The sequence below is a fragment of the Hemitrygon akajei genome, chromosome 5 (assembly GCF_048418815.1).
Source record: "Hemitrygon akajei chromosome 5, sHemAka1.3, whole genome shotgun sequence".
Taxonomy (NCBI): domain Eukaryota; kingdom Metazoa; phylum Chordata; class Chondrichthyes; order Myliobatiformes; family Dasyatidae; genus Hemitrygon; species Hemitrygon akajei.
Window position 1 is genome coordinate 5,031,047 of NC_133128.1, and position 13,715 is coordinate 5,044,761.

The following is a 13,715-nucleotide window of genomic DNA, read 5'->3' on the forward strand; positions in this document are numbered from 1 at the left end:
GGCTCATAGCAAGGTAGATTGTGAGATCAAGTGTTCATCTTTATCATACAAGAGGTCAGTTCAATAGTCTTAAAAATGGTGTGATAGAAGTTGCCCTTGATTCTGGTGGGATGTGTTTTCAGGCTTTTGTATCTTCTGAATGGAGAGGGGGAAAGAGGGACCATCCGTGACGGGTAGATTATTTGATTATACTGGCTATATTACCGAGAAAGAGTGCTTGGAGAAAAGGCTAGTTTGAAGTTCAAGTTTATCATCGTTCAACCATATACATGTATACCACTAAAAGAATCAACCTTCCTCCCTGCCAAGGTGCACACTATGTTTAACTCACACACAACACATAAAAGGCCAAATGGCAGCCTCCCGTGTCACAACACCTAAATAACACACATGCTAACAAGTCTAAAGGAGATACATCCATGTGAATCATCTAATACAGTGGATTCTGGTTCATTGGGCAATTGGTTAATTAGGGCAGCTATTTACTTGGGACAACTCTTAAAGAACAAAATATAACCAGGATTCCCTTTGTTTATTTAGGACAACTTGCCCCTTAATTGGGATAGACTGTTGCTGAACAGTTTCTAATTAGCATCAATCACATACATTTATGCGGTCGATAAAAGCTACACCATGCTTAGAACGCAGTTTTTAAATTGTGCCATTTGCATATGTTTGGTCTAAAAGACACTGATTCAAAAAGCAGTGATTTTTGATAATGCTGTTCCAGGAACTTTTATGGTTGGATTATGTCCCTACTTCCTGCAGGAAGGCGATGAATACAGTCTATTATCTCCACTAGGTGTCTGCACTGATTTTGTTTGTTTAGAGTCAATTAAAAAAAGACAGCAGATGAATTCCTCCGTGAATAACTATTAGGAACTACAGTTGTATACTACTGTATTCTAATTTGTTCTATATTTCACCTAGATACACATTGATCCACAGTTAAATGGTATTTTGTCTTTTAAAAACCTTTTTAACTATTTCCATGAAACTTCAGCTAGTTGGGGCAGCTGCTTACTTGGGCCAAAATGCACTGGTCCCAACGTGTCTGAATTAGATGGAATCCACTGTATTTGGATTGCTGTATCTTTGATTGTTAAATCAAAGTATTAAGCACAGGACCTCAGATGTTATGTTGAAGTTGTATAAGATGTTATTGAGTTCTAATTTGGAGTGCTGTTTGTGGTTTTGGTCACTTACCTACAGGAAAGATGTAATTAAAGTTGAAAGAGTACAGAGAAAATTTACTAGGATGATGCCGGGTCTGGAGGACATGAGTTACAAGGAAAGCTTAAATAGGTTAGGACTTTAGTCCTTAGAACATAGAAGACTGAGAGGAGATTTGATAGAGGTATACAAAATTATGCGGAGTATAGAAAGGGTGAATGCAGGCAAGCTTTTTCCACTGAGGTTGAGTGGGACTACAACCAGAGGTCATGGGTTAAGGGTGAAAGGTGAAATGTTTAAGGGGAACATGAAGGGAAACTTTACTCAGAGAGTCATGAAAGTGTGGAACGAGCTGCTGGTACAAATGGTGCATGTGAATTCAGTTTCAACGTTTAAGAGAAGTTTGGAAAGGGGCATGGATGGTAGGTGTAGGGAGGGAGGGCAGTGGTTCCCATGTAGGTCCTTGGGAGTTGGCAGTTTAAATGGTTTTGGCATGAACTAGATGGGCCAAAGGTCCTGTTTCTGCACTGTACTGTACTTCTCTATGACTCCATTAGGTTTGCTGGATATTAATATTTTTCTTCTGTTCACAGAAGCCGTCTAAGTCACTGAATGGGTGGGACACATTTAAACACAAGTGCAAAGCTTACCAACAACAAAAAAGCAGCTCATTTATGGTAAGTAAATGTGCCGGGACCTTGTGTTTACTCACAGCTTTCCACCTGCACAGGGTGAGTGTGTGTCTCTCTGGTGTGGTATACAAAGCAAGGTAAGAAGGCAGAATCAGAATCAGGTTTATTATCACTGGCATGTGATGTGGAATGTGTTATGGAGTGGATGGGAGTCATTGTCCAAGATGGCATGCAGCTTGGACAGTATGACCACGTTCTTGTAGAGCTAGCAACTGGACATCAAGTGATTCAAGATTGTCATTCTTCAAAGTTCAAAGTATATTTATTATCAAAGTTTGTATACCATAAGACCATAAGATATAGGAGCAGAATTAGGCCATTTGGCCCATTGAGTCTGCTCCACCATTTCATCATGGCTGATCCATTTTCCCTCTCAGCCCCTTGAGATTTGTCTTCTTGCAGACAGCCACAAAACAAAGAAGTACTGTAGAACCTGTTTAATGAAAACCCCCATGCAACAAGACCATCAGATGTGCAATAAAACGAACAGCAAAAAGTGAACAAGTAGCTCACAAAACATTAAACAACAAACCAAGGATTCATCAGAGCTGAGTCCATGGCTGTGAGCCGCTGAGGCAGGTGAAGCCAGTTCAGTAGACAAGTGTAAAGGAGAATAAAATGATTGTTACTCCGGATCCAATACAGCACAACAAACACAATGAGCAGAAAGACAAAACCAGAAGAACACAAAATAATATAGAAATATAACATTGTAGCGGTGTGCTACACGCAGCGCTAAAATAACGACACGGAGTCGGTAAACTACAGTTAAAGAAGATTTTATTCGAACTTCACAGCCTTGCTTTAAAGCCTCCCTGATGCCGCCCTCCCCGGGCGCGGATACTGTAGGAGCACGTACTCACAATCCCCCGCAGGCTTTTCCCTTTGTTGGTGAAGCAGACCTGGCCTTTATGCCGGCGCGCTGGCTATTTGTGAGCCGGTTCGAGTGTGCTAGGAAGTGGGTCGCCACATAACCCCCCCCCCCCACCAGAACCGGCGGTACACCCCCCAATGTCCACAGTCTGGGCCGGACCCTGTTTGGGAGGTTGGCCTCTGCGCCGCGGTGCCGGAATCTCGACCGGTTGCGCCAAGTCCACATGGGCCGGTTTGAGTCGGTCCACCGTGAAAACCTCCTCTCTCCCCCCAACGTCCAGCATGAACGTGGACCCGTTGTTCCTGAGCACCGTAAACGGCCCCTCGTAGGGCCGTTGCAGCGGTGGCCGATGCCCGCCCCTTCGTACAAACACAAACTTACAGTTCTGCAGGTCTTGAAGTACGCAGGTCGGGTTCTGCCCATGCTGCAAAGTGGGTTTGGGGGCCAGGTCACCGAGCCTCTCGCGTAGTCTGCCCAGGACTGCTGTGGGTTCTTTCTCTTGCCCCCTTGGGGCTGGTATGAACTCCCCGGGGACGACCAGGGGTGTGCCGTACACCAACTCGGCCGACGAGGCATGCAGATCATCTTTGGGCGCCGTGCGGATGCTGAGTAGGACTCAGGGAAGCTTGTCCACCCGGTTAGCTCCTCTCAGGCGGGCCATGAGAGCCGACTTCAGGTGACGGTGGAAACGCTCCACCAGGCCGTTTGACTGTGGGTGGTAGGCAGTGGTGTGGTGCAGCTGTGTCCCCAAAAGGCTGGCCATCGCTGACCACAGGCTGGAGGTGAACTGGGCGCCTCTGTCGGAGGTAATGTGGGCCGGTACACCAAAGCGGGACACCCAGGTGGCGATCAGTGCCCGGGCGCAAGATTCGGAGGTGGTGTCGGTGAGCAGGATCGCCTCTGGCCATCTTGTGAACTGGTCAACGATAGTCAGGAGGTGCCGCGCTCTGCGCGACACTGGCAGGGGGCCCACAATATCCACATGAATGTGGTCGAAACGCCGGTGGGTGGGGTGGAACTGCTGCGGCAGAGCTTTGGTGTGCCGCTGCACCTTGGCTGTTTGGCAGTGCATGCACGTTTTGGCCCATTCACTGACCTGCTTGCAGAGTCCGTGCCAAATGAACCTGCTGGAGACCATCCGGACGGTTGTCCTGATGGAGGGGTGCGCTAAGTTATGAATGGAGTCGAAAACGCGTCGCCGCCAAGGTGTCGGGACGACGGGACGGGGTTGGCCAGTGGCGACGTCACAGAGTAGGGTCCTCTCACCTGGGCCTACGGGGAGGTCCTGGAGCTGCAAACCGGAGACTGCGGTTCTGTAACTCGGGATCTCCTCGTCTGCCTGCTGCGCCTCTGCCAGCGCCTCAAAGTCTACCCCTTGAGAAAGGACATGAATGTTAGGGCGAGAGTGCGCATCCGCCACGACATTGTCCTTACCCGAGACGTGCCGGACGTCCGTCGTGTATTCAGAGATGTAGGACAGATGGCGCTGCTGGCGGGACGACCAGGGATCAGACACCTTCGTGAACGTAAAGGTAAGTGGCTTGTGGTCCGTGAACACGGTGAAGGGCCTACCTTCTAAGAATTACCTGAAATGCCGGATTGCCAGGTATAGCGCCAACAGTTCCCGGTTGAAAGCACTGTATTTGAGCTCGGGTGGCCGCAGGTGTTTGCTGAAAAATGCCAGGGGTTGCCAGCGGCCCGCGATGAGTTGCTCCAGTACCCCACTGACTGCCGTGTTAGAGGCGTCCACTGTGAGGGCGGTAGGGACGTCCATTCTGGGGTGCTCTAGCATCGCGGCGTTTGCCAAGGCTTCTTTCGTTTTAATGAAAGCGGCGGCGGACTCCTCGTCCCAGGTAATGTCCTTGCTCGGACCCGACATCAGGGCGAACAGGGAGCGCATGATTTGGGCAGCTGAAGGGAGGAAGCGGTGGTAGAAATTGACCATACCTACGAATTCCTGAAGGCCTTTGATTGTGGTGGGTCGGGGGAAATGGCGGACCGCGTCTACCTTAGCGGGCAGAGGGGTTGCCCCGTCTTTAGTAATCCTGTGGCCCAGGAAGTCGATGGTGTCGAGCCCGAACTGGCATTTGGCCGGGTTGATTGTTAGACCATACTCACTCGGTCGGGCGTAGAGTTGACGGAGGTGGGACAGATGCTCCTGACGACTGCTGCTGGCTATGAGGATGTCGTCCAAATAGATGAATGCGAAGTCCAGGTCGCGTCCCACTGCGTCCATTAACCTCTGGAACGTCTGTGCGGCATTCTTCAGGCCGAATGGCATGCGGAGGAACTTGAAAAGGCCGAACGGGGTGATGAGAGCCATTCTGGGGATGTCGTCTGGATGCATCAGGATTTGATGGTATCCCCGGACGAGGTCTACCTTGGAGAAGATCCGTGCGCCATGCAGGTTTGCTGCAAAGTCCTGAATGTGCGGCACAGGGTAGCGGTCCGGTGTGGTAGCCTCGTTCAGCCTGCGGTAGTCGCCGCATGGTCTCCAGCCCCCTGTCGCTTTGGGCACCATGTGCAGGGGGGAGGCCCATGGGCTGTCGGATCGCCGGATGATCCCAATTCCTCCATCCTCTTGAACTCCTCCGCCAGTCGGAGCTTGTCCGGGGGAAGCCGCCGAGCGCGGGCGTGGAGGGGTGGTCCCTGGGTCGGGATGTGGTGCTGTACGCTGTGTTGGGGCATGGCTGCCGTGAACTGCGCTGCCAGAACCGATGGGAAATCCGCCAGGACTCTGGTGAAGTCGTTGTCGGACAGCGTGATGGAGTCGAGGTGTGGGGCTGGCAACTGGGCTTCTCCCAGGGAGAATGTCTGAAAGGTCTCGGCGTGGACCAGCCTCTGCCTCGGCAGGTCGACCAGTAGGCTGTGAGACCGCAAAAAATCCGCACCCAGAAGCGGTTGGGCTACGGCGGTCAGTGTGAAGTCCCACGTGAACCTGCTGGAGCCGAACTGTAGCTGCACCGTACGGGTGCTGTAGGTCCTTACTGTGCTGCCGTTTGCGGCCCTCAGGGTGGGACCCAGTTCTCTGTTGCGGGTGTCGTAACTCGTCGGAGGTAAGACGCTGATCTCGGCTCCGGTGCCGACCAAAAAACGGCGTCCCGACTGCTTGTCCCAGACATACAGGAGGCTATCCCGATGGCCAGCCGCCGTAGCCATCAGCGGTGGCTGGCCCTGGCGTTTCCCGGGAACTTGCAGGGCGGGCTACAGCGGCGGGCTTCTGCGCCCCACCGCTGGTGGTAGAAACACCATTGTTCGTTGGGCTCCCCACCCCTGCCTCTGGGGCTAGCGGGCTCTGCGGCCAGGCCTGGACTGGTTTGCTGCTGGGAGCGTGGCCTGGTGATCTGTGCGATGGATGCCCCACTCACCTTCTTGGCGTTCCACAGCAAGTCCGCCCGGGCTGCCACCTTCCGGGGGTCGCTGAAATCCGCGTCGGACAGCAGCAGGCGTATGTCCTCGGGCAGCTGCTCCAGGAATGCCTGCTCAAACATGAGGCAGGGTTTGTGTCCGCTGGCCAGAGACAACATCTCATTCATTAAAGCCGATGGAGGTCTGTCCCCCAAACCATCCAGGTGCAGTAAACGGGCAGCCCACTCGCGCCGTGAGAGCCTGAAAGTCCTTATGAGCAGGGCTTTGAATTCCGTGTACTTGCCGTCCGCTGGGGGAGACTGTACGAACTCCTCAACCTGGGCGGCTGTCTCCTGGTCGAGGGAGCTCACCATGTAGTAGTAATGTGTGGCATCCGAGGTTATCTGCCGAACGTGGAATTGGGCTTCTGCTTGCTGGAACCAGAGGTGAGGTCGCAGCGTCCAGAAGCTTGGCAGTTTCAACGAAACCGCATGAACAGATGCGGCGTCGGTCATCTCCGGTCCAAAAATCGTTTGGACCGCCGGGGTCACCAATTGTAGCGGTGTGCTACAAGCAGCGCTAAAATAACGACACGGAGTCGGTAAACTACAGTTAAAGAAGATTTTATTCGAACTTCACAGCCTTGCTTTAAAGCCTCCCTGATGCCACCCTCCCCGGGCGCGGATGCTGTAGGGGGCACGTATTCACAGTCCCGCGCGGGCTTTTCCCTTTGTTGGTGAAGCAGACCTGGCGCCCTTTTGGGACTGGCCTTTGTGCCGGCGCGCTGGCTATTTGTGAGCCGGTTCGAGTGTGCTAGGAAGTGGGTCGCCACAACATTATATTTCAGTTTAAGATGGGACTGGTGAAGTTCAGCCTTGACTTGCTGGCAGCAAACACAACTACTAAATAATTTATTGATCACACTTTCTCTCAAAGATGATCATTGCAACCAATAGCCTTTAACTTCCCTTTCGGAGCTGATCTCCCTGTACCACCAGTCATTTTTGTGGTGTGAATTGAAGTCATGAAGTTGCAGGGTGGTTGTGGTGTAGTATGTACGGGCTGAATTGAGGCAGCGGGGCTCAGGCCTGAGAGTGGGGAACGAGCCAATGCTTGACCATTGCTGGAGTGGACAGAGGCAATTTGAAGAGGTAGAATTAAGGTGCGGCAGAGTTAAAGCAAATGGGCCCAGGCCTGAGAGCAAGGAACGAGCTAATGTTTGACCGATTTGAGCACCTGGCCAGATTGGAAAGGTCAGTGTGTTGGAGCTGGTGGAGAGGGTGGGCTGGTTCAGCTCACTGCTTCGCAAGGCTTACTCATCTCTGTGCTGAACTGAGGCCTTGCCCTGCAAATAACAGGCTCCTGGATCAGCTGGGACTGGCTCCGTGGCTGCGGGCTCACTCCTGTGAGCTTCAGTTCTCAATGTTACTTGCTTACTTTTATTGTTTGCACAATTTGTTTTTTCCCCCTCTGTACATTGAGTATTTGACAGTCTTTTTAAAATGGGTTCTATTAGACTTCTTTGTTCTGTGGCTGCCTATAAGGAGTCGAATCTCAAGGCTGTATATAGTTTATATACTTTGATAATAAATTAACTTTGAGATTAGCTTATTTACATCCGCCAGACAGATTGTGCATATGTATAGTGACACAGGTGTATCTGTATATAACGTGACTCTGATGGGAACTGATAAAGTAGGGGTGGTTAGAGGTGTGGAGGGGTTGGCTAGTGGGTGGAAGTGTTGGTCAGCCTTGCTGCTTGGGGAAAGTGACTAATTTTGAGTCTGGTGGTCCTGGAATGGACGCTTTTCCCAAGGATGGGAGTGGGACACAGAGTCCATGAGCAGGGTGGGTGGGATCCTTCATGATATTGCTGGTTCTTTTCCGGTATGTATGTCCTTGATGGTGGTTTGGCTGATGCCGATGGTGCACTGGGAAGTTTTAACTTCCTGTTGTAGAGCTTTCCTGTCTGCCGCAGTGCTATCTCTGTGCCACACAGTGCTGCAGCATGTTCAGATGCTCTGTACTGTATTTCTGGGAAAGGTAATGAGTACAGAAATACACAGATCAGCACACCAAGAGGCTGTTGAAGGCGCAATGAAGGACCAACTTTATTCACCATATATAGCCGGTGGTCACTTTATTCAGTACACTTCTACACATGCTCGTTAATACAAATATTTAATCAGCCAATCATGTGGCAGCAACTCCATGCAGTAAAGCATGCAGACATGGTCAAGAGGTTCAGTTGTTGTTCAGACCAAATGTCAGAATGTGGAAGAAATCTGATCTAAGTGACTTTGACCGTAGAAGGATTGTTAGTGCCAGATGGGGTGGTTGGCGGATCTCAGAACCTGCTGATCTGCTGGGGTTTTTACGTATAACAATGTAGAGTTTACAGAGAATGGTGCAAAAACCAATAAAATATCCAGTGAGTAAAATAAAACATTGTGTGGGCAAAACGCCTTGCTAACGAGAGAGGTCAAAGGAGAATGGGTCAACCTGACAGGAACTCAAATAACCTCAGGTTAAATGTTTGAACACACAGCACGTTCAGCCTTGAAGTGGATGGGCTACAGCAGCAGAAGACCACGAACATGCCCTCTGTGGACACTTCCTTAGGTACAGGTGGCTCATAATAAAGTGGCCACTGAGTGTCTATTTAATGTATTAGAAATTTGCCATGCTGTGCTGATGTGACATGTAACAAAAATCAACATTCAACAATTATAAATAATAAGTTTTGTACTCCCAGTATCCACACTCACAGCTATGCCTCCTAATGTGATGACAACTACAACAACTGCCATCCACTTAGCACCTTCACCCACTGAAATAGCGTGAGGAACTTCTAAAGTGATAACCAAAGCAGAATTAGCATCAAAGTGCAGAAGAAAATATCATAACTGATGTCCAGAGGATTAGATTTTAATGATTACCAGAACCTGATTTATTATTTGGGTGGCACGGGGGTGTTGTGGCTAGCGTAATGCTATTACGGAGTCAGTGACCTGGGTTCAATCCCAGCTGCTGTCTGTAAGGAGTTTGTACATTCTCCCTGTGACGTGTGGGTTTCCTCCCATGTTCCAAGACGTACCAGGTAGTAGGTTAATTGGTCATTGTAAGTTATCCAGAGATTAGGCTTGGATTAAAATCGGTGGGTTGCTGCGCAGTGTGTCTCACCTGTTCCACGCTGTATCTCTGAATAAAACATAAAATTATCATTGACATACCTCATGAAGTTCGTTGTTTTCCTCTTTCAGTATCTTCTGTTATTTTGAATATTCTATAGTATTTTGAAAAATGCTCACATTTTAAAATAAATATTGAAAATAGGACCCCGAGGAGGAATGCTTTCTAAAGGAGTGTGATGAGAAGATTCCGGCCAAGGCCAATGGTCTAATGAACAGTCACGTTGTTGCAGTCAGCGAGAGAAGCACTTCACCTACAGCTATCAGCTTCCTCGGAGCCTTGCAGATCCCAGTAAGTATTTTAGAATTTAATACAAGCCCATGCAGTTCTTGTCAAAACCTTTGTGATCTTTATCCTGTCACAGTGTTGGCTCATCTTGCATAATTCTCTACCACCCTGGTGAATTAGAAAGTAGAAGAGTCAGCCTAATTAAAAACTTCACCTTGCCACTCTCCCTTCTCCTCTCTCCCGGGACCACTGGGTAGAAGATACAAAAGCCTGAAACTACCAGGCCGAGAGCATAGAACATTACATTACAGCACAGTACAGGCCCCTCAGCCCACGATGATGTACAAACTTATAAACCGTACGAAGGTCAATCTAACCCTGCCCTCCCATATAGCCCTCCATTTTTCTACCATCCATCTGGCTATCTAAGAGTCTTTTAAATGTCCCTTATGTATCTGCCTCAGTCACCACTTCTGGCAGGGTGTTCCACAACTCTGTGTATTAAAAAAAACTACCTCTGACATCCCCCTATACTTTCCACCAAACACCTTAAAACTATTCCCTTGTCACCTTCTGTCCCACTGTTATAAGACTATTAAATGATAAGGAGGAATTTCTTTAGCCAGAGGGTGGTGATTTTGTCGAATTCATTGCCACAAGCTGCTGTGGAGGCCAAGTCATTGAGTATATTTAAAGTGGAGATTGTTAGTTTCTTGATTAGTGTGGGGAGAAGGCTGGAGAATGGGGTGGAGAGGCATAATAAATCAGCCATGATGGAATGGTAGAGCAGGCTTCTTGGGCTGAATGGCCTAAATCTGCTCCTGTGTCTCATGGTCACAATGAGCAGTAGTTGTCCTTGTAGCTGCTCTGACCATGGCTGCAGTTTAGGAATAGGGCCTGAGCTTTCTCGTCCTCTCTCCTCCTTAGTCTGTTGAAATCTCTGTGGAGACCTTCAGAAACTTTCAGTAAATTCCTTTCTATATAGTGCCATTCCTTGAACGCTGCATTATTCTTTTGGCTTGTTTGCTCATTGCTTGACTTGGAATACTGTGTCCATTTCTAGTCGTCACATTACAGATAGGATGTGGAAGCTTTAGAGGGGGTCTGGAGGAGATTTACCAGGGCGTTGCCTGGCTTAGAGAGCGGCTGAGCGAGCTTGGGGTTTTCTCTTTGGAGCAGAGGAGGATGAGAGGTGACTTGCAGAGGTGTATGAGATGGTAAGAAACATAGACAGCCAGATACATTTTTTCCAGGGCAAAATGCCTCGTACAAGGGGGCATAATTTTAAAGTGATTGGAAGAAAGTATGGGAGGGGATGTCAGAGGTAGTTTTCTTTACACAGAGTGGTGGGTACATGAAATGCCCTGGTGATAAAGGCAAATACATTAGGGACATTTAAGAGACTCCTAGATTGGCACATGGATCACAAAAAAATGGAGGGCTATGTAGGAGGGAAGGATTAGATTGATCTTAGGGTAGTTAAAGTAAAATTTATTTTCAATGTACATATGTTCTTATATACTATCTCAAGATTCACTTTCTTGCAGGCATTTACAGGGAAATAAAGAAATACAGTTTAATTTATAACGAGCTATACATAAACAAAGACTGACAAACAGCAAATTTGGTAGGGCTAAAAGGCTGGCACAACATCATGGGCTGAGGGACCTGTACTGTCCTTCTCCGAGGATCATCACCTTGTCATGGTGAAGAGTCTTATGGATTTCTGTGATCCCGACAATGCTGCCGTTTGGAGTTTAGCTTGCGGTAAGATCAAGAGGGAGGTTCCAATAGAACAATCCAACCGAGACCTCAGCGGTGGAGCTGTTGGAAAATGATGCAGCACAATGGCACTGAAGATAGAGGAAGTCTAGAGCAGTGCAGACTTCCAGACATCTTGCATTCCATGCCACTGGACCCTGACCTCGATCTGTCAAGGCTGCCCGTGTACCACATCCCCACGTTAAACAAAGTCACACACGGTTTTCTCCGTTAAGGGAATCTATGCTAACATCCTGATATTTGGAATCCTGATTGCCTCTACAGCCACCTGTGGATCCAATGGGAGAGCATCAGCTCGAGTGATCGCACTGCTCCTACTGTGCTGTACTGTTCTGTGATCCTTTGCTTGAGATGGGGGAGGGAATACTGAGCTGTGTTGACCCATGGCTTTAGTGCTGGTAACACGTTGTGATGACTGACTGACTGATCATGTTTTGCAGGGAGTGGTGGAGTTTTCCTTGTGTCTGCTGTTTGCCAAGCTTGTCAGTTACACATTCCTCTTCTGGCTCCCGATGTATCTTGCCAACAAAGGTGAGTAGCAGTGTCAGATGAAACTGGTGTTGAAACTACTAACGTGGTTTCTGGTGTGGTTATTTTGTGTAGCTTTGTCCTCAGTGAATGCACTGCACCTGAAAGACTAAACAGCAACAGCTTCTCCTTTGAGAAGTGACAGCTTTTCAGAATCAGAATCAGGCTTATTATCTCTATCTTATATGATGCGAAAGGTTTAGATAGAGTGGACGTGGAGAGGATTTTCCTAGAGTGGGAGAGTCTAGCATTGGAGGGCACAGACTCAGAATCAAGGGATATCCATTTAGAATGGAGATGAGGAGGAATTCTTTAGCCAGAGGGTGATTAATCTGTAAAATTCATTGCAGTAGAAGCCACGTCGTTGGGTGTACTTCAAGCAGAGGTTGATGGGCTCTTGATTAGTAAGGGCATCAAAGGCTACAGGTTAAAGCTTTGCCTTGAGAGTTTTAATAGATGTTAAGCATTATATCAACCTTTTAAAACCATTAACTCCCTGCATAATCATACAATGATTTTTAATGTGCCCTGTTCCTATGGTAATTATTTCTTCCCCTTTGAAGACTATATGTGCAATATTCCCATACACAAGGTTCACCCCCAAAACATTCAAAGCCCTTCGTTGGACAAGTCACTTCCAGAATTGAAAAGGATATTTCCACGTAGGCAGAGCTGTGCATTTACCAGTGAGAATGATACATCTAACTTTTCTTTGTTTAATTTATTTTTCCTAGAGCACATTGATGCCAAAAAAGCTGGCGATCTTTCTACGCTCTTCGACGTAGGTGGAATTGTAGGTACGGTTCCACAAAATTATTTGTAAATTTACTGATGAAAGGACACACCAAATGCTTTAGATTGAGCTACGAGGCATCAGATGTTGGTAGATACCTAACCTAGGCATTATTTAGCTGTTTGATGTTTACTGTAAATCACAACTTGTATTAGACTAATGACTGTATATCTGGGAATACAGATCCGTAATTCCCTGAAAGTGGCGTTACAGGTAGGTTGGGTCATGAAAAGTTCTCTTTGTGACCATATGGCCTATACCTTGAATTTGTTGTTTTATGGCAGCAGTATATTGCAATGCATAATTTTTTTAAAAACTATGAATTACAATTAAAAACTTTTAAAAAATTAAATTAGAAATACAAAAAGAAAGCAAAAAAGCTGTTGAGGTAGTTCAACGTCCATTCAGAAATCTGATAGCGGAGGGGGAGAGGCTGTTCCTAAAGTGCTGAGTGTTTATCTGCAGGCTCCTGTACCTCCTGCTGGATGGTAGTAATGAAAAGAGGGCATGTCCTGGGTGGTGAGGATCCTTAATGATGGATGTTACATTTTTGAGGCATCATCTTTTGAAGATGTCCGTGATGGAGCTGACAGAGTTAACCGTCACAAATCCGGGCATTGAATACTGGAACTGGGAAGTTACGTTGAATTTGTACAAAATGTTAGTGAGGCTGAATTCTGAGTATGGTGAGTAGTCCTGGTCACCTTCCTACAGGAAAGCTATCAATAAAATTGAAATAGAGAGGAAGTTGTGATGACCATACACAGATGAGCTTGCAAGTACCCAAGCCTGTGGGTAACAAGGACTTGGTGTCCAAATGAGTGAGCCAGATTCTGAGCCATTCAGATTCCCAAACTGGATTGTCAGCATTTTACTGTCACTGGGTTGATGTATAACGTTCATGCAAATAATCCCAGGAATGAAAGGGTTAATGTATGAGGTGTGTTTGATGGCTCTGGGCCACTGGAGTTTAGAAGAATGGGGAGGGTCTCATTGAAACCTGCTGTATATTGAAAGACCTGGACAGAGTGGATGTGGAGAGGATGTTTCCTATTGTGGGGAGTCTAGGACCCGAGGACACAACCTCAGAATAAGGGCACGTCCA

At 47.8% G+C, this 13,715-nt stretch overlaps 1 protein-coding gene across 2 annotated transcripts in view; it reads left to right on the forward strand.

Moving 5' to 3' along the window:
• Nucleotides 1-13,715, forward strand: part of LOC140727457 (glucose-6-phosphate exchanger SLC37A1-like) — a 103,987-nt gene that overhangs the window by 59,466 nt on the left and 30,806 nt on the right. For both annotated transcript variants that reach the window (XM_073044763.1, XM_073044764.1), the window contains 4 exons: nt 1,767-1,850; nt 9,424-9,570; nt 11,730-11,820; nt 12,552-12,614. In XM_073044763.1, coding sequence (XP_072900864.1) covers nt 1,767-1,850; nt 9,424-9,570; nt 11,730-11,820; nt 12,552-12,614 — 385 coding nt within the window. The remainder of the gene's footprint in view (nt 1-1,766; nt 1,851-9,423; nt 9,571-11,729; nt 11,821-12,551; nt 12,615-13,715) is intronic.